The sequence below is a fragment of the Myotis lucifugus genome, unplaced genomic scaffold, assembly GCF_000147115.1.
Source record: "Myotis lucifugus unplaced genomic scaffold, Myoluc2.0 scaffold_0, whole genome shotgun sequence".
Lineage (NCBI taxonomy): Eukaryota > Metazoa > Chordata > Mammalia > Chiroptera > Vespertilionidae > Myotis > Myotis lucifugus.
In genome coordinates this window covers 44,649,845-44,673,344 of record NW_005871048.1, presented here as the reverse complement: position 1 = coordinate 44,673,344, position 23,500 = coordinate 44,649,845, and the positions used below count along the sequence as shown (strand labels likewise).

At 35.9% G+C, this 23,500-nt stretch overlaps 1 protein-coding gene across 1 annotated transcript in view; it reads right to left on the bottom strand.

Moving 5' to 3' along the window:
* The window catches only part of ADAMTS6 (ADAM metallopeptidase with thrombospondin type 1 motif 6), a 221,523-nt gene that overhangs the window by 85,996 nt on the left and 112,027 nt on the right, over positions 1-23,500 (bottom strand). The window contains 4 exon segments of the mRNA XM_014452423.2: positions 1,280-1,343; positions 3,449-3,594; positions 13,437-13,544; positions 20,156-20,297. Coding sequence (XP_014307909.1) covers positions 1,280-1,343; positions 3,449-3,594; positions 13,437-13,544; positions 20,156-20,297 — 460 coding nt within the window.

Sequence of the window (23,500 nt, the reverse complement as noted above, 5' to 3'; positions counted from 1 at the left end):
AGTACATGCCCTTGACCGGAATCGAACTGGAACTTTGGGTCGCAGGCCGACACTTTATCCACTGAGCCAAACCGGTTTCGGCAATTTATCTTTATTGTTGAAAGTATTACAGATATCCACCCCTTTCTCCCTTTGACCCTCTCCACCCAGCCCCTGCCCCACTCCAGGCATTCATCACACTATTGTCTGTGTCTATGGGCTATGAATATATGTAAACATGTTCTTTGGTTAATCTCTTCCTGCCCCTCCCGCCCTTCTCTCTGAGATTCAACAGTCTGTTCCATGCCTCCATGTCTCTGGATCTATTTTGTTCATTAGATTCCACATATAAATGAAATCATGTGATACTTGTCCTTCATTGACTGGCTTGTTTCGTTTTTTTGTCTTTTTTTAATCCTCACTGGAGGATATTTTTCCATTGATTTTTAGAGAGAGTAGAAGAGACAGGGAAAGACAGAGAGAAACATCAATGTGAGGGAAAACACATCAATTGGTTGCCTCCTATACAGGCCCAACCAGGACCCAGGCTGGGAAGGAGCCTGCAACAGTGGTACATGCCCTTGACCAAAATCGAACTCAGGACCCTTCAGTCCCCAGGCCAACGCTCTATCCACTGAGCCAAACTGGCTAGGGCATCGCTTATTTCATTTTATCTGGAAGAAGTAATGAGAATATAAAGAAGATAGTCAACCTACTTTCAGACCCAGTCATTCAAGAGCCCAGGGAGAAAACCAACTTTGAAGAGCTGCAGAGGAAGCAGTATCTCCAGAGGAGAGCCCGTTTCCATTAGAACAAGGTGAAAGGAAGGAAAATTCAGAGAAGTCAGGAATTTTGCTGATGGTGGATCATGAATTCCTGAGGGCACAGAAAAGTTTCAGCAGCTGGGCAGGGGCAGGAAACAGAAGAGGGGATATGCAGAGCCTATGGGATTAGATGTGGGAGTCTAGGGCTTCCTGCAGTGGCAAATATGCACTGGGATAAAGAGCATAGTAATTGTGCTGGACTCAAGAAACATAATGATGGTAAAGTTGTGAGTGTTCTGGGGACAGGGCAGTTCAGGGGCACAGGGTATTTCCTCCTAGTGCTGGTGCTCTTCCTCTTGACTCCTGTTGATGGAACTCATGGACCTGAGGCTGGCTCCCTTCATCATTAACAACTTTATAAAAATGCATGTCACCATCACACATATGGATTTCTGATCAAAAAGCTTACAATTTTTAAAAATCTCCCTGCTCTGGGGGAAATGTAATTTTTCATAGCAGAGTTGGGTTTTACTTACATCTGTGTTACAGGAGCGGTACCGTTTCCTTTCCCCAAGGCAGTAGTTTCCATCTCCTGAAGGTCTGAAAACACATTTTGTTTAACATGTGAATATACTATATTTATCCACATAGAAAGCACATATATTGCATGATGAAAACATATTAACATTTACTTTAAGAAAATGTAAAATTGGACATTTTATTAGTTATTAAAAAATCATGCTGGGGACTGTTAGTAATAATGATTATGATTGTTGAATGTTAAAATTAAGGCGATTTACTATGAGTAACTTTACAGGACTGTTAATTGTCATGATTTACATTAAGAAAATGCAATTAAATCAATGTATTTTCTAATTATTATAGTAAACAGGTGATTGGTTCAATTTGAGATTCCAGCTTAAAATTCACTTATTTATAATGAAAAGCCACTTGAATCATCTCAACAAACCCATAATCCGATGCATTTTGCCCACCAAGTTGGAAATGAAAAGTTTGATTTTTTCTCAGACTGGAAACAAGAGAGGACACTAAAAGACTCTCTGGAAATAGTTTCAGTTCCAAGTAAATAATGCAGAAATGAATTTCTATCTCATTTCAAATATTTAGTTTTAAATCTAAACATCAGATGGGTTTGCATTATATAAATGCTTTAAATAATACTCAAATTAATGAAAAAGTGAGATGTCAAATATTTTATTTCCATCAATTAATTTTTAAAGTATTAAACATTAGGTAGAGCCATACGCTATTATTTGAATGCTATTTTTGAAGGCTAACTTGTTCTTTTAAAAGAGGTCTGGTCATGCTCTTAAATATCTGGGTATATTATTGATTATTATAGGGTTTTATAATTTTGGTTATTATTCTACAGTAGCCTACAGTTGAACTTAGGTTAATTATTCTGTACTTGTTTTAAAAATAGCAAAGTCTAAATTACAACTTTGTCTTACTAGAATCAATGAGATAATTTAAGTGACAATTTTGAATATGTTTTGAATGCCAGTGAATGGTGACTCTAAGCATGAAAAACAAATGGCCCAGCTTGAACCAGCTTGGGAGAAATGGGTCGGTCAGACAAAAACAAAGTAATGGGGATGGTGGTAGCATGGCTGGTTTACGCGTAAGTGACAGTGAGTGAGCCCAGTTTAGCAGGAGGGTAAAAATAGCTAGAAAATGGGAGAATGGAAACACAGCACTAATATCCAGGGAAACGATTTCAAGCTAAAAAGAGAAGAAAAGAGACATTCAGAGAGAGGAGCCAAAGAGAGGGATCCTGAGTTAAAAGGAGGAAGAAACAAATACAGACCATCTTTTACCCCAGAAGGAGGAATACAGCAGAATTGATGTATCATCACCTGGTTCTGCACCAAAATATGCATTGGGAAAGAAGGCCATCAACCTGAGCTCTAGCCAAAAATGTGAGCTGCTAAGGAGCAGTTCAGTCTCCAGAGGGGCAGGAAAGACCACGCAGAGGAACAGTCCACCTGCAATGGGCAGTGGTGGGAGGGAGAAGCAATACCACAGCAAAGAATACTGATGGGACTGGCCTTCCGCCAGAGGGGCTCCGGCTGGAGAAAAAGATGGTGGGAGAGGAGCAGTCTGACCTGCATAAAACAGCCATGGGGAGAAAAGTGGTGGCAACTCCAGAAGATGATTAATGGGGGCATGTGAAAGGAAACTATTTTAACACATGGGCAGTATTCTTTTCATTGTGATTTGTGATGCGAATCAAGGCATTTCAACCCTTGAAGGGCTCTCATTGGTCCTTTTAATACTACTGTAGCAGTAATAATTTTATGTGACATGTGAAAAGACCTTAGGTTTCCTGGGAATAATGGTACTGTAGCTAAGACCAGACCTGGATTCATCCATAATTCAGTAGTTTTTGGAAAAGGAAATCTATCTGATTATTAGTAGATTAAGAATTCTGGCTCTACCTGGGGTAGATACACAATGCTTGTCTTTTTCCCCTTTCTTTTATTTTTAGTCACATAGGAAGGGGCGGGGAAGAACAGGAAAGTCTGTCTAACAAGGCTCCTCTGCTCTCCTTGCCTCGTGCTTGTTCTGAAGACAAGCACTTGGCTCGGGAGTGAAACGTTTTTACAGATAACATGTGAAACCACAGCTTTGAATCATTTCCAACTGTGTCTTTTTGTTGGCTGCGGCTTACTTTAGCTACTTACGCTGGACTGTCACACTGTCTTAGAGATGAGGAGACGCCTCCCCCGCAGGTCCTGCTGCACTTTCCCCACAGTGACCAGGCACCCCAGCCCCCTTCTACGCTCTGGGGCGAAGTGCCAAAAGCAACACATTCTCCCTGATAGCACCACTGCAAGATTGCACAGAAAACACAGAATTAGCTTTTAGGCAGATACAGCTATCAGGACAGAAATACACAAAGTTCAGGCAACGACCAATTACAGGCATTCGCATTCTCCCAACAGATAACAGAGTTCTTTAACCGTGTTTACACATTGGTGATGGTGCGTGTGATTTTCAAATTATCTTTAGCTAGGCAATGATTTCAAAATCTCTAACATGTACCAGGAGTCTAAAAAACGAGTCTACTTCTCTTCCCTTATTTCACCTACTCCAGACTTTTCGTGTTTCTCATTAGGGAGACCTCAAAAGTCTTTTTTTCGATATTCTAGTATTAAACAATTTTCTTTATATTCCACTATTATTAGACTCATGGAATGATAACGCAATATGGAAAGTTCCCCAGTAAGGAATTTTTATGATGGTAATTGCTTTTTCTTTAAAAAAAAAAAAAAGAAAGAAAGAAAGAAAAAGAAAAGGCTGGTTGAGGCTACAATAGTAAAAGAATGTGTTGTGGCATTTCATCTACATGAGTACTGCAGACATAATAAAAGTAATGCCAAGACACTAGGGACTGGGTACAAAAAAACCCTTATGTACACCAACCAGCCATGTGCATAGCCCCTGCGTGAACATGTGTGTTGGAATTCTTCTCAGCTTTACTCTCTGCAATAAACCACACATACTGCACATAAGTAGAAAGCCAGGAATAATTTATCGAGATGCAGACATCAAATAATCAGCTCATAACTCTAACATGATAAATCTTACTTGCAGAATATGGTAAAAAGGAAAGCCTTTTTTAAAAACAACAACAAGAAGAAGCATTTCTAGGCTTTTATCGGTGCATTTTGTGAATTGCCATCAATCGCTGACAAACCATACTGATGCTATGAAAGTCATTTGTTTACATGAATAACCACAGGCAACATTATTAGAGTTGAGTAACTGTCAGCAATGTTAGCTAGCTAAATAAAAATTCAACATTATATTAAAACATAGAGGGATTAGGACATGTGATGCTTAAAAGTAATCATTGTATAATACTAATTATATATATCCAGAATTTTTTCACTTTTCACCTTTTTTACTGTTACCAATGGCAAATGGAATAGCTTCTTACCTGGTTCCCCTACTTCCACTTTTTCCTATCTATAATCAATCTGTTCTCCAGTAAGCATTCAGAGAGATCTTTTTAAAAAAACATATTATCGCATCATGTCTCTTTTTTTGCTTAAAAGACTCTGGTCAGCTGTGGCCTGTGGGAAACACCCCTGCCTCCTTCTCCAGCCTCACTCTCTCTCTCTCGGATTTCTCCAGACGCACCAGATTTCCTTCCTTTCCTCCAACACTAAGCCCGTTCCCTCCATAAGGCACTTGCATCTGCTGGTTCTTCTGGGAATACTCTTCTCCCAATTCCTTATATTGCTGTGTTCTCATCATTCAGTCCCAGGTCAAGTGTCATCTCACCAGGGAACTCTTTCCTTGACCACCTTATCCCAAAGTGGAACCTCCAGGATGTAATTGTTTTAGTACACACTACTTTAAATTACCCTGTTTATTTTTTGAATTACTTCATTATTGTCTGTCTCCTCTCGTTAGTAAGTAAAAACCTTAATGTGACAAGTGTGGCTATTTAAATTTAAATTAATTAAAAATTAGGTTCCTCAGACCGACTAGCTACATTCCAGGGATTCATAGCCACATGTGTGGCAGCGATGTTGGGCAGAGCAGATCCAGCATGTCTGTCACCACAGAATGTGCCGGAAGCCGGTCCATCCTTGCTGCTTGACACAGTCGCTGCAGGGAAGAAACATCTGCACAGCATATGTTTCAAGGGACCTGGCGTATATGGCATACTGTTCTTAATATGTTTGCTCCCTTTCTTGGCGCTATGTGTTTTAACCAAAGTCATCTCTCCGAGAAAGGTTGTTTCCCCAGGTAGGGATTTTTCCCTGAAGTTAGGGAGGGAATAAAACCACTTAACTAAGTGCCAGGCGGGTAATTAATCACTTTAACTACGGACAATCATGCTTAAGCTACATAATCTTTACTCCCTGGAATGGAGATAAGAAACGCTCTAACCTTTGGAATAGAAATTGATAGGATTAAAATCAACTGGTATAAATACAGATGTAACAAGACAATAAGACTCAGAACTTGGCTGGAGATCCTGACTAGAGAACCCAACTATGCTGGTCAACTGAACGCTGCCTCTGTGTCATTCCTTCTTCGCTGACTCCATCCACACCTTTGGGAACCCCTGGACCTGCTGGGGCTGGACCCCAACATATGGCGCCCAAACAGGGACCCTTAGGTAAGCCCCCCATTACCCTAGGTAAGCCCCCTTACACTCGGGATGGATAGGACTCCACCATAGGAAGAGGGTGGATAGTCTTCGCCGACTCCGTCCACACCTTTGGGAACCCCTGGAACTGGATTCCCCTAGGTAAGCCCCCCCACCCCCATTGAGAACCCCCACACTCGGGATGGATAGGACTCCACCGTAGGAAGAGGGTGGATAGTCTTCGCCGACCCCGTCCACACCTTTGGGAACCCCTGGACCTGCTGGGGCTGGACCCCAACAAGAATGTTCTATCTAGGACAGTGCTTAGCATGTAGTAGATAAGCAACAAAAATCCATTGACTGAAAGACAACATTAGTTCAATTTTAGAATTCTGTGTTCTGTTTTGGTTGCTGCATGTCAGGAAGGAACTGGAAATACTGGAGGGTAAAGAGAGTCAAATTCACCTTTGTTTCCCTAGGAGTTAGCACTGAGTAAATGTTTTAGTAGTTGTGACAACATAAAAGACTTTTTAGAGAAGTGCTAAGCAATTATCATTTGTCCATAAAAAAATTAGGCAAGAAGAATTCAAATTTTGGTTGGCTAGAAAGCAGAACATTCTGAGCCTTAACCTATTAGATATTAAAGTAAGACATTAAGAAAGATTATGAGTTTTGAGAATGAAAATTACCATGAAAAAAACCCATCTGTCCAAAATGATGAAGCAGAGGTTGCTGGCTGCACTGATATAATACAGGATCAGCTCTGGGAGTAGGACTGCTGATAACGCACACTTGAGAGGGAGAGCATGTTCCAGCTGTCAGCTTATCGCTTACCTAATTGATCCTGAAGACCAATCATTTGTATAATGATATACCATCAATTGTGCTAGACCTTCACCTATATAAAAGTCACAACATTAGGCCAAATAATCTCCGGTTTTACATTTTTGTTATTAGAAGTACCTGTGTGTACGGACATCTATGCCTGTACCTATTTTTTCTTTGAGAATGACTGAGCAAAGTAGTATTGACCAGTGATGACTGATTTGAGCCATGGTTTCAATTAATGACAACACTTTAAAAAACTCCAACTCTTAAAATTTGTCTATTTTTTCAAGTTGGAAATCTAGCATTATTGATTTCAAATAACATTAAAGCTTGATTTTACATTTTATAAAAGCACAGAGCTGCATCTAAAGCTCAAGAGAACTTAAGCATTCATGCGATCTAAGCACCTCATTTTTCAAATGAGAAAACCAGAGCCTATAGCAGGTTGACTTGCCCAAAGTCACTTACTGGCAGAAAGGAAGGAATTATCTGTCCAAAAATACACAAAAAATCAGTGTGTGGGGGGGAGAGGGAATCTATTGGAGGTGTAGAATTCTATATTTAAAAACATTAAATATTCCACTATACTTTACTGAACTGTTTTTACTACACAAAATACAAAATAACACTAGAGACTGAAAATAAAAAAATTCACTTAGCTATAAGTGAACAGCCACATGTTATTTCAGACCTCCTTGGGTACTCTTATAATTGGTAGAGAAAAAATCACTTTCTGCATTTTCAGGGGCTAAAGGAATTGTGAAAGCCATAAGGACACGAGAAGATGTAGGTTCCAAAGAATTTAATAACATTGTTATATGTTTCCTAGAGACTCACAAAGTGTAGGACAGGGAAAGAAGTCACACAAATGATTTTGTTTTCCTTTTAACAAGTAAACAACTTCCGTCTGTATAGGGACAACTTCACTCTGTGTGTAGTCTGTGTTATAGACCTGAGCTCTCATTCGAACAATATATTTGATTTAAAGCAAGTCATTTATTTATTTTCTTTAGTTTCCCTAACTATAAAATGGGGACTAACTTTAGTTTTCGATTCCAATATGGCTTGGATTAGGACAACTTTAGACATTATTTCTGTGCAGACATACCTTCAAAGAAGTTAAAAACACATCAAAGGACTTGTTTGATTTTTTTGTGTTTTGTTTAGTTTCCCCCCACCTCCTATTTATAGGAAGGGATCTCTTTGGAATTCTTGCTACTTCCCTCCTCTAGTAATTGCAAGTATCTTGATGTAGCACATGCTTTTAAGAGAAGAAACTTATCTGACTTAATAATAACTGCTTTAAGAAATCCATAGGAAACTTCATGTGGATAAAGTTATTTGATTACATGAATCAATATATACTGATTTAATATAAGTCACAAGTATAATTAGATTACACTAAGTAAAGCAACTTGAAGTATATAAATCCTATAAGCACATAAGGTGAAAATTTTGAGTGTTGTCTTTTCTATTTTTATCCTTTTTTTTTTCTTGGCCTGAAGTTGCCAAACCTTTATAAGCTCTATTTTCAAACCTATAGAATTTTACTTCTTCTCTTAAAAGAGTGAAATCTTCATATGGGAATCTTTATTCTCTAAGATTATATCTAATCTAGTGATGTATTCTAAATATCAGTCATATTAATTCAGCCCAAATTATCCAGATATATAATTTTGCCTTCTTTTTGCTAATTCAAGTGTGTTTAACCAGGTTTAGAAAGGTAAAAGTGAAACTATCACATTATAGAGCGTCGGCCTGCGGACTGAAAGGTCCCAGGTTCGATTCCGGTCAAGGGCATGTACCTGGGTTGCGGGCACATCCCCAGTGGGAGATGTGCAGGAGGCGGCTGATCGATGTTTCTCTCTCATTGATGTTTCTAACTCTCTATCTCTCTCCCTTCCTCTAAATTGTCTTCAAGCAAGATACATTATAAATTTAAAAATCTAACTTTGAGAATTTTTTAGAATTCCACAAAAATTTTTCAAGATGAGTATACTTTTAAAATATTTTTTTTTATTTTTAAATGTTGAAAACATACATATTTTTTAACTAGAGTCATTCTAGGATGTGATTATAGATCTTGTACCATAGCCAGCACTGGGTCAAGCCAGCATCTGGAATGAGAGACCTCTAAGGAAATCCTAAGATTTTAAAGCAAGGGATATTGGTGATTCAATATAGAATGTTCTTCCCAAGTCAGAAAAGCTAAAAGTTGGAGCACAGCACTATTAAAAGCCTTATCTTTTCACTCTGCAGGTGCAGGAATGCTGAAGCTTATTCCAGCCCAAATTCTAAATCAGAACTTGTCATCCCATGCTATTGAAATTTCTAAAGCAATTCAAGAGCCAGTTTGAAACCCAGTTGAAACATGTTATATTCTACTCTAAAGATCTAAGGCTGCAAATGTCCTATTATATAGCCAGTGCTTTAGAAGGGTCTATAATAATCCTAGTCTAAGCCAGCCCTATGTTTCCCATACAAAGATATTAGGAACCGATGTCATATATATGTAAGTCTAAATGCTGGGCTATATCTCTAACTCAATCTTGTAGAATCATCAAATCAATCTTTTGGAAATAAACCAAGTATTCTAAACCTTCTTTGTGGTCACAATCAGAGTTTGCAAGGATTGGGTTTTCATTATCATTAATATCTTGTTCCATAACAATGCCCATACTGCTATCAAAGTTTTTACAGTCTAGATCTTTGTTTACTATTTCATCAAATATGGCATCCCTCCGATGCCTGTCCAAAGTGCTATTGCTGATGCCATGTCTAAAGAAAGTTTTTTGGGTTAAAGTTATATTGATTTATTTGTAAAAGTTTGACCCATGGACACACAGTACCAACTAGCGCACTGTCTGGGCTCATCAAATTTCCTCCTTTGGTTAATGCTACTGTCCCTAAGCACATCCATTCAGACCATATGGTTCTTATTCAATCCTTGAATGGCTTATTCAGGCAAACATCCAATGGCTGTAATAGCGATGTCAGACCCCCCAGGACTCACGCAAAGATCAGTTTTTAATTTTTTGGCCATATTTCTTACTCCATCTGCTAAATGTGCATGGAACAGTTCCCATACTTACATGGAACATTTGTGGAACTGCGCCTCGGGCAGGGATCCCATATCTTTTGCAGCCAGAGTTTGACAAGATCATTGTGGATCCAGTCCTCTGGATATGTCTATGCTATCCCTTAAGCAATCCTTCTCCCCCCACCATTTAAAACAAATTATTCAAAAAACTATGAGCGGCTTTGGTTTTATCCTGCTGGCTAGACGGGATGTAGGTTCTTTCTTGTTTCTTCTGATGAGAGTAGTATTGAAATTTAGAGTTAAAACCAGAAGTCGTGTATATTTCATTCATGTTTCTAAGGCACACAAATTTATGCTTATACTCTCTGATGCTGGCTACTGCCAGTTAAGATAATCTGACAAAGAATTCTCTGCACCACAATCATCTAAGGTTGGCAAATAATAATCAAAAGTGACGATGATGCTCTCGTAATATATACTAGTACCTTCCTTCTCCAGAAAACCATAAAAAGTTCACTGAGATATTATCTCATTTCATCCTCACAACATTTCTATGAAATAGGTAGAAATAGGTTACCTCTCATTTTAAAATGGAGATTAATTATTTTGCCAGTTGTAACACAATCATATATTCTTAGCTAATGTTCTGCCTACAGTGCCTTCCTATTGTGATTCCTGAGATAAGACACTGTTACAGGTAAGTGAAAATCCCACTTAGAATTAAAGGATATAATACATTGTGACTACCAATCTCAAGCTCAGTGACTCACTTTATTCCCATGACAATGAAAATTTGCTTTTTTCTTTACAAAATTTCCTATCCAAAGGTAAAGTAAAATCAGAGGCAATATAGAGGGGCACAGTTTTCAGCTTTGGAATTAGAAAGACCTGGGTTGGAATCTCAGCCCTGCTATTAAATTGCTGTGTAATCTTAGACTTTCAAGTTTAAGTTTCCTCATCTATAAAATGGAGATAAATCAGTTTCTGCCTCATAGGATTTTGTCACTATTAAACAGAACAAATATGTGCCTGGCACAGTGTAAGTACTTTAAAAATATTCAGTATCACCATCATCATTATTGGTAATGCCAACTATTTTTTTAATTTAAAAAAATCTTTATTGTTGAAAGTATAACATAGGTTCTTTTTTCTCCCACTGACCTCTTCCAGCCTGCTATCAATGCCAACTATTTTTAGATGGCAAGAACACAGACTGGCCACACAAAGTTGACCTGACCAACTGAAAATTCCACTTTGATTTTTGTCCCTAGCTCTTTTTTTGCATGGTTGTTTTGATTTGAATCAAAATGCTGAGCTCTGGTTTAATTTCCAGATAGATATAACCCTAGAAGGAAAATCTGCAATTTGGCAACAATAAACACTTTTATTTTAAGGAGAAAAGTAACTTAAATTGCCAACAACAAAATTTGTAAAAAGATATGACAAATGCAGTTACTAAAAAATAAAGAGCTGCTCAGCTCAAATGTGTAGTCCTTTGTGGGGTTTTTTCTTCTTAAAAATGTAGGTGGATCTAGTTCTTTAAAAACCTCTTCAAAAATTCAAAGTTAATGATAGGAAGATATTCAAGGTCTTCTCCTAGAGTGCTGTCCTTTTTCTTTCTAGGAGTCTACATGTGTTTGTTTTCATTCATTCATTTTAAGAATTAGCACCATTCCTAAAGCTGTCTACTGACCTTTCATATCCCTGGAACAACAGTTAAGATTTTTGTTTGGCAGAATAATTTTAGATGGTAAAATCCAACATACCGACTTTATCAAACTAAACTCTAATGTTGGGAATATAAACGACCTCTTGGTACACAAGCTTTGCTACACTTACAAGGTTCTCAAATAGTTTTTCATGAAGTCCAATATGTTCTGTTGAAGTACATCAGAAGCTGACAGGGTAAGGAGTCAGGTAAGGGATTCTTTTAACCAGATCATTGACATTTTTAAAATGTACATATCAGAATTACGTAGACCTCACTTGAAAAAAGGAGCTAGGGATCAAAAAGCTGACAACCAACCTAAACTAAAAATGTGAATCTTTAGAAATCAAATATATTTTTCCCATTTTACTCACTTTTTATCTGTGCTCATTCTTATTTATACTTAGAAGAATTATAATTCCCTTCTATTTGTTTATCTAAATTTAAATTCAATACATTAGCTTTAATATTATTGAATGTCATCTAAATATTCCTCAAAATTATCTGCAATTTTCAAGAAATATGTCATGTCTATCACATATATACACAGTTGTAAGATATGACATTTGAGGATCCTGCAATTAAGCACAGATGATAAGATATTAAACATGTGATTACTGTGTAAATGATTGGCAGGGTTGAACTATGTGTTCTCAAATAGCCACTACTTGTGATTTACTCATTTGGAGTGATTATATAATTTATAGAATGCTTTAGGAGAGCTCTGAGGTATTTAAAAGAATGAATTTTTTATGTTGTATGTTAAGAAATAAAGTTGAATAAAAAGAGCCATCAGGCCTAGTGATAGTATTATTCCAAGCAAATAGAAACTGTGGCCCATGAACTGGATTATAAGAATAATAATCAATGGCAAATAAAGAAACAGATTCTCACTGTGACTTCCCCCCTTACAGTTGTATATTTCTTCTAAGTACAGATTGATTTAAATTGCTACTTGTCGTTGACAAGAATTGTTGGTTCCAAAATAAACCTAGACTGTTGTTTCAAGAATGTGCTTCCTAATATTTTCTATTACTACAGTGAAAAAAAAAAAGAAGGAATTTTTGGTAGTGTGCGAAGGTCTTTGTATTTTTATTGGCTACTTACATAGTCTCAAAAAAAGATCCTTAATCCTTTAAAAATGACCCAATCAATTCATACATTTAGCATAATTTACCAACATTTCCAAACGCAGCATGGAAAAGCCATCAACATGGCACTAGGTCATGGGTCCTGAATGAAGCCGTCAGCAAGGATTAATAAACTGTGACAGCTGCCCAAAAGCTTTCATTCTTTTTATTTAAACATCAGATTGCACGCTGAAATCCAGTGTAATCTTTGTTGAAACTAGCCCAACTAACATGGAAGAAGTCAGAACTGAGAACAGATGACACTAGTAGTTATTATTGTGAACTCAGTCCATAGCCATAAACTCTAGAATTTGCATGAGTAGAAATTCCTAAAGAACTTCAGGAATAGCATATAAATGATTCCTATCTGTTTCAATAATTTCTAATAATATTTTTGAAAACTATACTGATGAAACCAAAATTACTTCGTTCCAATTTCTATGCTCAATAAATTAAGTATTCTTCTACTATGAGCCCTTTCTCTCATATTGCAATTTAAAAGTGACTCCGGTTAAACTATAGTTATAAAATATTTTGGGATCACATAATTTTCCAGAAAAAAAACACACAGACATATGACTAAGCAGGCTCTATCATGTAGAATTGTTATTAGACATTTTCTATATAAATATAACACCCACATATACTTACAGAAAGGTGAAACTGGCCCAGAAAATATTATTCACTGTAATTTTCTAAACAATGAATATTATTGATATAATGTTTTGACAACCCATTAGACTAGAAGTGTATTATTTTCTCAAGTACATTTTAATTAATATGCATGATTTCCTAACAATAGTAGCGGAATAGCAACACCAAACATTTATCAAATAGCTAATAAATCATTTGAGCTTACCCCCTTTTCAATAGTCGCAGTCTGACAAAATGTTCCCTCCGCTGCAGGAATACTGTTGGTGACACAGCGGTTGCTTTGGCTGAGACACCAGAGCTCTCTACACACTTCCTAGGAAAGAAGGCAAAAGCAAATTGATCAGAAGTAAAGACTACAATCACGTCCCCTCTTCCATAAAATACACCGGCAGACACGCAGCATTGTTTGTTTCTTGCTGGTGTTGACACATCCAAGGGAGGATTTTGGAGGAGGCTCTTACGGAAGGTGGGTTATCCACTGTGCAGGATCATGTAAATGTTCGTCTTTAAAACTCTCATTTTAGTGGATGAAGTATATCTTAGATTTTAACATTGATTAAGATCTTTTAAAAATAATGTGCAGAAATGTCATTAATAGGGAAGAGTAGGGGGAAAGAATGGATATGTAGAAAGGGAATATATGCTTAATACTCTCAAGTATAGACAATAGAACAAACTTACCAATTACTAATAGAGTGGTGCTAGGTATTTGACTTCTTAGATCTACTGCAATATTCAAATAAAGATCATTTTAAGAAGGAAATAGAGACCATAGGAATGGGCAGGGAGTAATTTCTAAAATTCAAAGTTGCCTAAAGAACAATCTAGCAATATTGTTTGCAGTTCATCAATGTAGTCCACCACCTTCGTGAAAGGGAAATTTGGTTTTGAACAAGTGCTGCTACTTGTATAACAGGCATTTCTATAATTGAAATATATCAGATGTTGTTTGGAGCTGCCTTCTTTATTATGGTTTTTTCATTGTCCTACATCATTATGGGAAAATTACAACACTTATTCTAATATCAGCAATATAAAATACCTCATTTGGTTCACACACTATCAGATTTTAAAATAAGCTGTTCAACATCTATTCGAATAAAGTGTTTTAAATAAAAGCCAAAAAAGTTTACTTTGAAGAAACTGAAAAGTTTCAGTGTCTCTTTATATATGATCGTCAACTAGCATCATTAATAATACTGCAAGTTTTTAATTTAAACTAGAACCACTGAGTATAAAATATCTTTTTTCAATAAAAAATATTAATCTGGAATGCAAAGATAAACTTATATATAACATTTATTTCTATTGTTATTATTCCCCAACTACTCTTTAAACTCTCAAAACTTAATTCTAAGAACTTATATCACATATCACAAGAAAAAAAAATTTTATAACCATGTATGATGATAGATGTGAACTAGACATTGTGATGATCACAGTACATCCAAATATTGAATCATTATATTGTATACCTTAAACTAACATAGTATATGTCAATTTTATCTCAATTTAAAAAAATTTAAAAAGAACTTATGTCAGGTTAACACAATTCAGAAATAAAGCGGTAACAGTGAATTAACTCAAAAGTTTCTAGAAAATGGGAATGCCCCATAGGGTAAAGCAAACTGAAGGAATCGCATTGGGTCCTTCCGAGCATGTTCCTCCAACCCCCTCTCACCAGGCATTCCAGATTAATGTATTTTTATTGCTTTCTGCTGAAAGGTGATAAATGCATTCTGTGAGAAACCTAGCATTCTGCAAAATCATTTATGAACAAAAGAGGGTTTATGGGGGGAAAAGGAGTTAGAGGAGACCACTTATAACCTATATAACTTAGTAGCCACTAAACAAACAAAAACATCTACAGTCTAATTAAACATGTGGACACTTAAATCTCTGCTGCATTTGTTCCCAGCATCCCTAGCAGTTGGCTCCTTTGTAGCCTTAACCCTATGGCTTGTGATGCTTCCTTCTTAGAGAGAGAGGTCTTCGAGGGTATCTGCCTCTAACAGAGACCACTTTCATAAAAATTAAGACTTAGATTCAGAGTATAACTTCTTTTTATTGTATCTATATAAAATGACAGATGTTAACTAAACCCACTGTAGTAGTCATTTCACAATATATGTAAATCAAACCATTATGCTATACACCTTAAACTTACACAGTGATATATGTCTGTTATTTCTCAATCAAACTGGAAAAAAGAAAATATAAATAAAAGCTAAGAGGGAGCCGATTTCAGGTCAATGTATAAAAATATCTTCTAAAAGTCAGAGCTGAACAATGATGAAATAAAACCAAATCTCCCCTCACTGGAGGAACTCCAGGATATACTTCATGCCCCATAGCAGCAATGTTTCAGGCAGGAAAATAAATGAAAGTAACTAACACTTTATCAGGGCATACTGTCAGCTACTGTTGTAGGCATATTTATATTTGTATCTCATTTAATCATCACGAAAATCTGTTTAGAAAGTGTGAGAAACTTTATAGTTTCAGAAAGATTTAGCAACTTGCTTCAATCCTAATTAAATCTAGATCGGAATCAGGCCTGGCTAATATCAATGTCCAAAATATCCCCAAACAACTAAGCTACTCTCAAATATATCAGAATTACCTGATATTCAGAAAATAACTCTGTAAAAAAACTGAACTAGAGCTGCTTTGATCAAAATAGGATAATTGAACTATTTTATAGTCAAAGACCCTTTCAAAACAAAAGAAATTAGAATTATATTCTCTAAAATTTCCATCCTTTTCAGTAATTATAGCTGTAAATAATACTAAAAAATGGGGGGGGGGCTTTTATTTACTTGAGAAAACTAAAATAAGCCATTCACATAAGGAGGAGAGAAATATCATAAAAGTGCAAAAACATTTTATATTTATTATATCATTAAGGAAATAAAATAGAATCTGAAGAGAAAATGGCATCTTTATTGCTAGATTTTTTTTATTTTTACGTTTTAAACAACTGTACAGATCATAAAAGTGATACAAATTTTCTGCCCTTGGAAATCCTAAACCCTATGCCATTTTGGGTCCTTGGCTGTGGATATGAAACATTCTCTTTGTCCTCATTACCCTATCAGTAACATCTCTCAGCAGCTGTTTGCAATAAAGGGTCTTGATGGCCAAGGGGGAGAGCAGAGCCCTGAAGAGGTCAAGAAGGAGCATCAATGATTAGAAAGGTTACTTATCATTGTATCACACAAAAGAAAATTGAAAACCAACATATGGTGACCCCATGGCCTGGCTCCAGGTGTTTAGTAGCCATCTGAAGAAAGAGAATAATGTACCCTTATTTCAGCTTTAAATAGGTTAATCCTGTTATGTGGGTAATTTAAGTGCAAGAGAGTTTAGAAGAGCAGTGTGTGTACGTGTGTGTGTGTGTGTGTGTGTGTTAAAGAAAAACTAAAAACTAATTTGGATAAATAACTAATCATCAATTTGAAGGGGTTAAAAATGATTAAATGGTTAAAAAAAATACCTCTAAGAAGCAAACCCAGAGTGAAAACTACTGAGCTTTAAGTATACAAGTGATTATGAACCTATGATTTTTGGCTTGAATTTTAAGGGAAAATATAAATTAAATCAACTTCTTGTCAAGTATATGTTTGATAAATATACATATTTGGACTCCAAAAGAATATTGAGGTGCTAAAATAAGTCCATGTCTTTTATTCCCTAAATCCATACCAGATCACACTGTAGAATAGTTACACCGTCTTACAATCTTCAAGCAAAGTGATTTTACAATCTCCCTCAGTGCAAAATTCCAATTTTAATCACTTGAAATTGTTCCTACTATCTAATCTACAACCTTCCAGCTGTAATAGTTAAGGCCACTGTGTTTTTTAATGCTCTTGGTAGAGGAGAACAATTTGTTAACCAGCAACCAAACTATAATAAATGTTCTGAAGTCTGAAGATGGTTTTGAGGCCAACATTTAGCTTTCTTTTTTACAGGATACTCAAATTTAATTTCTTTAAACTTCCCTTATATGTACTTCTAAGTATTTCATTGAGATTAAAGGATGAATCAGTGTGACCCTTAAAATATCTTCGTATGCTCCCAAACGTACAGATGGTTCAGATTCTCCTAAAACGCTACCAGCAAGCAGCTATACAGAGATGGTACCATGGATAACAGATATTCATAGAGGAAAGCAAACATGATTGAATGTCTGTCAGGTGCCAGGTAAATAAAAAGCACTTTGCATGCTTGTCATACCCTTTTGCTGTCTGAAGTTTACAACAACAACTTGGCTGCCATTCACTGGAAAAGGTCTCTAAATAAAATCTACTGATGGTCAATTAGCTAATGGTAAGCAGTCTTGCTATTGAAAAATATTCCTTCAAAAATTATCCTGTTCCATTGTGAAACCATGTATTAGATCAAATGTTCCCATTTATGCTTCAGAATACATAGTCTATTAATAAAACATGGTTCCGTTCTACATTAAAGTAAGTAACAACAACCCACTATTTGCATTTATGTGCTAACTCTTAAATTTATGTAAACAGTAACAAACGTCATAGATAATAATAATTCCCCATAAATCAAACAAAGCTATGTTGTCTATAAAATTTCTCTGGTTTTGTCCTGGGTCTTAAATCTAACTGTGATGAGCACTTTTCTCTCTTTTTAAAACTAATTCATTGAGATATAATTGACATACAAAAAACTGTACATATTTAATGGATGTAATTTGGTAAATTGGGAGAGAAAGTATACAATACACCCATGAAACCATCATCACAAACTAGGCCATAAAGATCTGTCACCTCCAAAAGTTTCTCCCACCCTTATTTATTGTTTTGTGTGTATGAAAATTGATAAAAATTGTCCCCTGAAATAAAATACACCTGCTATCTTGATAACATATTTACTATATAACCCATTTTTATTTTTTACCTTGGAGTAGGTAAATCATATTCTGCATTTTTAGTTACCTTATCTATAAAACTTTATAAAATAATTACAATTTTAATCAAAGCAGTCTGAAGTACCTCATAAAAAAGACTATATAAATATCATTCATAAGCTATATATCATTTATAGATTACTATATTATACAACTCTGCATATTGTGCTATACAGTTTTGTTCTTTGCATTTATAGCCATTACAATCTCCAAATACTTGTTTAAGATTGTAAATGTTAATATATTTTCATTTTCCAATTTTATTTGCTATCTATTATCTATAAATCCATAGAGAAGAAGACTCTAAAGCTGAATATAAGAAACATAACTGAAAATATACAATTTCTCAATTACTATTTATCTCACTTCATATCAATTAATCTGAAATAAATGAGATATACATATATAGAAATAGGCTAATCAGGACAATTTTTTTTAATTCATTGAAGAAAAAGTACATCCATATATCCTATAGAACTGGTAATACAAATTATCTAATATAGGAATATATATGTAGAGTTAAAACCCAATTTCCAATTGAAAAACTAAATATAAATTAACTATTTCACTTGCTAACACAGAAAAGAGAGACCATAAATAAGAATAAAGAATTTCAACCTACTAAACTACAAGTATATACAAAGACTGGGATTAAAGTTTGGCTGATGTTTTCTGAGTAAAAAAGCAACTCAAGAAAAAAAGAAACTAAAACCACAAAGAAATAAGAATAGAAAACTCTACAGCAGAGAGAGACAAGAAAGGCCAATGTTTTACTCAAGACTGTTGCACACAATCTTTAAATCTAGTGCACAAAATCTGCTGTCAAAGCTGTCCATGAATCATAATAGGCTTTTCACCCAAGAGAGACTTTAAAAATCACTTTCCTTTGTACTGTACCTAGAGGATAATTGGTACAGTACAGTGCATATATTGTTTCATCTTAACTATGTGAAAACGTAATTCTTTTTATTATTGTTTTTTAAAAGGCATTTTAAACACTATTTGCATAAAAATAGGAATCAAGTCTTTAAACATTTCTTACTCCTGAATATTTTTGAATAACTTATTTAAATTTCTATTTTTTCTTTCAAAATGCTTGCCCAGCCGGCATGGCTCAGTGGTTGAGCGTTGACCTATGCACCGGGAGATCACGGTTCGATTCCGTGGTCAGGGCACATGCCTGAGTTGTGGGCTTGATCCTTGGTGGGGAGGGTACAGGAGGCAGCCAATCAATGATTCTGTCTCATCATTGATGTTTCTAGCTCTCTCTCCCTCTCCCTTCCTCTCTGAAATCAATAAAAATACATTTTTTAAAAGATGCTTATAATGTGTACCGACTATAAACATGTCCCTATCCTAGACACCGAAATCTTTCTCTGTGAAACTCAAGAAGAATTTTGTATGCATTTTTCTGAGCTAGACACAGACTTCTTTAGGCAGTCATGGAGAGTCAACCATAATATATTTTTTCCCCGCAACAATTTTCCTTGTTTCTCTGTTTGGGTTAGCGTCATCTTGTCCCCACATGGTTGTTGTGTCAGAATGTGGGCAGTGGACTGAAGCAACTTGAAATGACTCAGTACTAGAAAATATAAAGCAAAGGCTCCTCCTAGCCAATATAAAAATGCCCTTAACACAATTATTAGAGTACCAGAAAAGGTGAGGGTGAGGGAGAGGTTTCAAAGCCATACCATTTCTTAAGATAAACCTCAGTTGACATCATAAACTCAGGACTTAAAGAAGAAATACAATAGAAATTATAAAAATTCTACCAGCATCTCTCAAGACGTTTGAAAATTGTTTAATTTAGGATTATGCAAACATTTAGAAATAGATATTATACCAAGTTCAGAAAAAGAGCAGTATCAAAGGAAATATTTGCATTAACGATGTTACCAGAGGTAAACTATATTCATCAAAACTCCATCCTAACATTTGTGTCATGAAAGATCACATAGAAACGACTAAACGTAAGGATTGAGACTTCTTACCCCAAATTTACATTGGCGGGATCCTGGTCCATACTGGTAACGACATTGCTCATCAGCATCGTACACCTGACCTGGGGCCACAGTTGGGTAAACAAATTCACGCTTGGGAGGCTCATTATTAAGGCAATTGCCACGGCCTGAACTGTTCAACATAAAGGATCAAAGAAAATTAGGTACACTGTGGACCATTTCAATCACAATTATGAAACCAGGTATTGAGCTCTTTGTTTTAATAACTTGATGCATGAAAAACAATACTTCCTACCAAGAAATAATCACATGGCAAAATAACTTTACTGAAACCTGAATAAGAGTTCCAATCTTTTTTCCAGCACCAAGACATAATAAAAGTATCTCAGACAACAATCTGAAAATGTCATGTTGGCCTTAAAACAGATTTAAACTAATTTCTGAAGGAATCAAAACAGAATTTCATGTTGCTGTAAGTTTCTTGTTTGATTTCAGTGAAAATATAACCACATCTGGTAGTAGAATTAAAAACATAAAATGTGGAAAAAAAATTGTGGTTGTAATCCTTAAAGACTTAATCTATATATTTCCATCTTGGGCAGAACAATAGATGACATGTCCAAAGGTTCTTGAAATATTTCAATAATAAATGGGCTGAATGACCAATGAGGCTAAGATCCAAAGTTCTCCTCTCAAGTATATTACAAGTGTTTAGTCTCTCAAAAATTTCATATTTCATTTAGGGTCATCAGAGTTAGGAAAGGGAATGTTCTCCTCTCTATATAATTTCTGCTTTTCAAAGTGTGCTTGCACTCAAACATAATATTTTAATTCAGTGGAACAAATAACATAAAGATTGCCAAAAACCAGACAGAATACCTTAGTTTAAAGAGCTTTATACTTTGCTAAATATAATTGTTCATTTTATTTAGTCAGTGTGCATAAAATAGGACAGATGCTTTTGTACTTTCATTTCACATGTAAGTTAGAATTTTTAAAGAATTCCTATGCCAACATTTAAAAATTTTTTCCAACATTCCTGTCAATTGTGCCAGCACTTGTGTTTTTTTCCCCCAAATCTTTTCCATCTGCTTTGCCAAAGGAAAATAATTTCACAAGTATAAGTTCTTCAACTATTATTTAAGACAGTACAAATTTTCATTTATAGATAAGTAAAAAAGAACCATGCATAATAATGAGTTTGATATTTGCTTAAAATTTTATCGCATTCTTAAAATGTAAAAGTTAATTTGCTATATACAAACATATTTGCACTGCAGCAAATTAATACCTTTTAAAAATTGAAACTTACTATTCATAAGGTGATAGATTAAAAGATCCAAGGCTGGGAGTGTGGGGGGATCCAAGGGACAGAATACTGTTTTCTTTACACATTTTTCCTTTCATTTATGACCTTCTTGATTAATTTTTAATCAATAAAAATATCTAGATGGAATATTAAATATGGTACTAATATGGGGGGATTTTACTATTGGCTATTACCATCAATTCACTTGTCACTGTTCAAGGTATCTATCTAACAGAGAACAACTTTTTTTTTGAACCCAGCTACCCAGTTTTCATGACAGAATGCTTTTTATTTCTTGTTTTTTGTACTTTTAGAAATTGCCGTGTATCTCAGTAAGATAATTATCTTTTATGAATTTTAAAAGCAGCAAGTTTTTTTTTAATTTTATAATATAAAACATCTTTAATCGATATGGGTATACCAATTTTAGGCAAATGTAATTCTACTAGTAAATTCAAATTTTTATGTTAAGGTTAATGATAAAAAGGTCAATGCGAAAAATATAATAAAAGAAGATGTACCATTTTGATAACATGCAATAGTCATTAGATCATTGGATTAGCTGCTTAATTCCTTAATTTTCTTTAAAATATCAGTTTCATCTCTGCAATAAAATTATAAAAGTCTTGATGAAAGCCCTAACTGGTTTGGCTCAGTGGATAGAGCATCGGCCTGCGGACTGAAGGGTCCCAGGTTCGATTCCAGTCAAGAGCATGTACCTTGGTTGCGGGCACATCCCCAGTAGGGGGTGTGCAGGAGGCAACTGATCAATGTTTCTCTCTCATCAATGTTTCTAACTCTCTATCCCTCTCCCTTCCTCTCTGTAAAAAATCAATAAAATATATATTTTTTAAAAAGTCTTGATGAAAGGAGTTAAATATGTAATAAAAATAAGTTATCAAGTTAAGTACTACTGTAAATCAATGGGCAAAATTTAAGTACTGAAGTATTTAAGTACAGGGTTCTACAGGTAAATATGTAAAACAAAAAGTATAATTATATATTCACCTAAGTATATAATATGTATTCACCTACATGGCACCAATTAAAAATCTATTTAAAAATTTATACATAATTACGTTTAGGAATACAGAAAATTAACCTAAAATATTTAGAGGGAGAATTATGTGGACCCCAAAAGTTTAAGCATAGATATGCTGAGGAAAAAATTCTTTCCTGAGAGCGTACTGAAAATTGACTTAATCCAGGAGGAAGCGACAATAATTATTTCTTTAAAGTTCTTGTTCTTGGGTATTAATGGTCTTCCAATCATGGTTCCTGTTCTTTAAAAACACCAAATGCAGAGACCATTGCAAGGGCCTCCAGACAATGAAGAATGCCGTGCACCGTGGTCACTGTGGCCAAATTCTTCTGAGTCAGTGTATCCCAAACTGGATTTTTGTTTCAGTTCTTTGGAATAACCTATTCCTATGTATTAAAGTGGTCTCATTAAATATCTACACAAGTCTTGTTCTCCTTTTCCAGTATGTTTTACAGAAGAATAAAATAACATCTATACTAATAAAAGGGTAATATGCTAATTAGACCGGGTCAACTGGACATCTTCTGGACGTCCAACTTCCTTCCAGACAAGCCACGGTGGCAGAGGCCAAGGCAGAGGCAGTTAGGGGCGATCAGGCCAGCAGGGAAGCAGTTAGGGGGTGGCCAGGCCGGCAGGGGGGGGCAGTTAGGGGGCAACCAGGCCGGCAGGGGGGCAGTTAGGGGGCAACCAGGCCAGCAGGGGGGCAGGTAGGGGGTGACCAGGCTGGCAGGGGGCAGTTAGGGGGCGACCAGGCCGGCAGAGGGGCAGTTTGGGGGCAACCAGGTCGGCAAGGGGGCAGTTAGGGGGTGACCAGGCCGGCAGGGACCAGTTAAGGCCAGCAAGCAGAGGCAGTTAGGGGCGATCAGGCAGGCAGGTAGAGTGGTTAGGGTTGATCAGGCAGGCCAGCAGGTGGGGCATTTAAGGGGGTGGCCATGCCGGCTGTGGGCCGGTTAGGGGATGACTCTAGCCCCGGCGGGGGGGTATTAGTAGGGGGAACCAAAACAGCAAGGGGGGCAGTTTATAT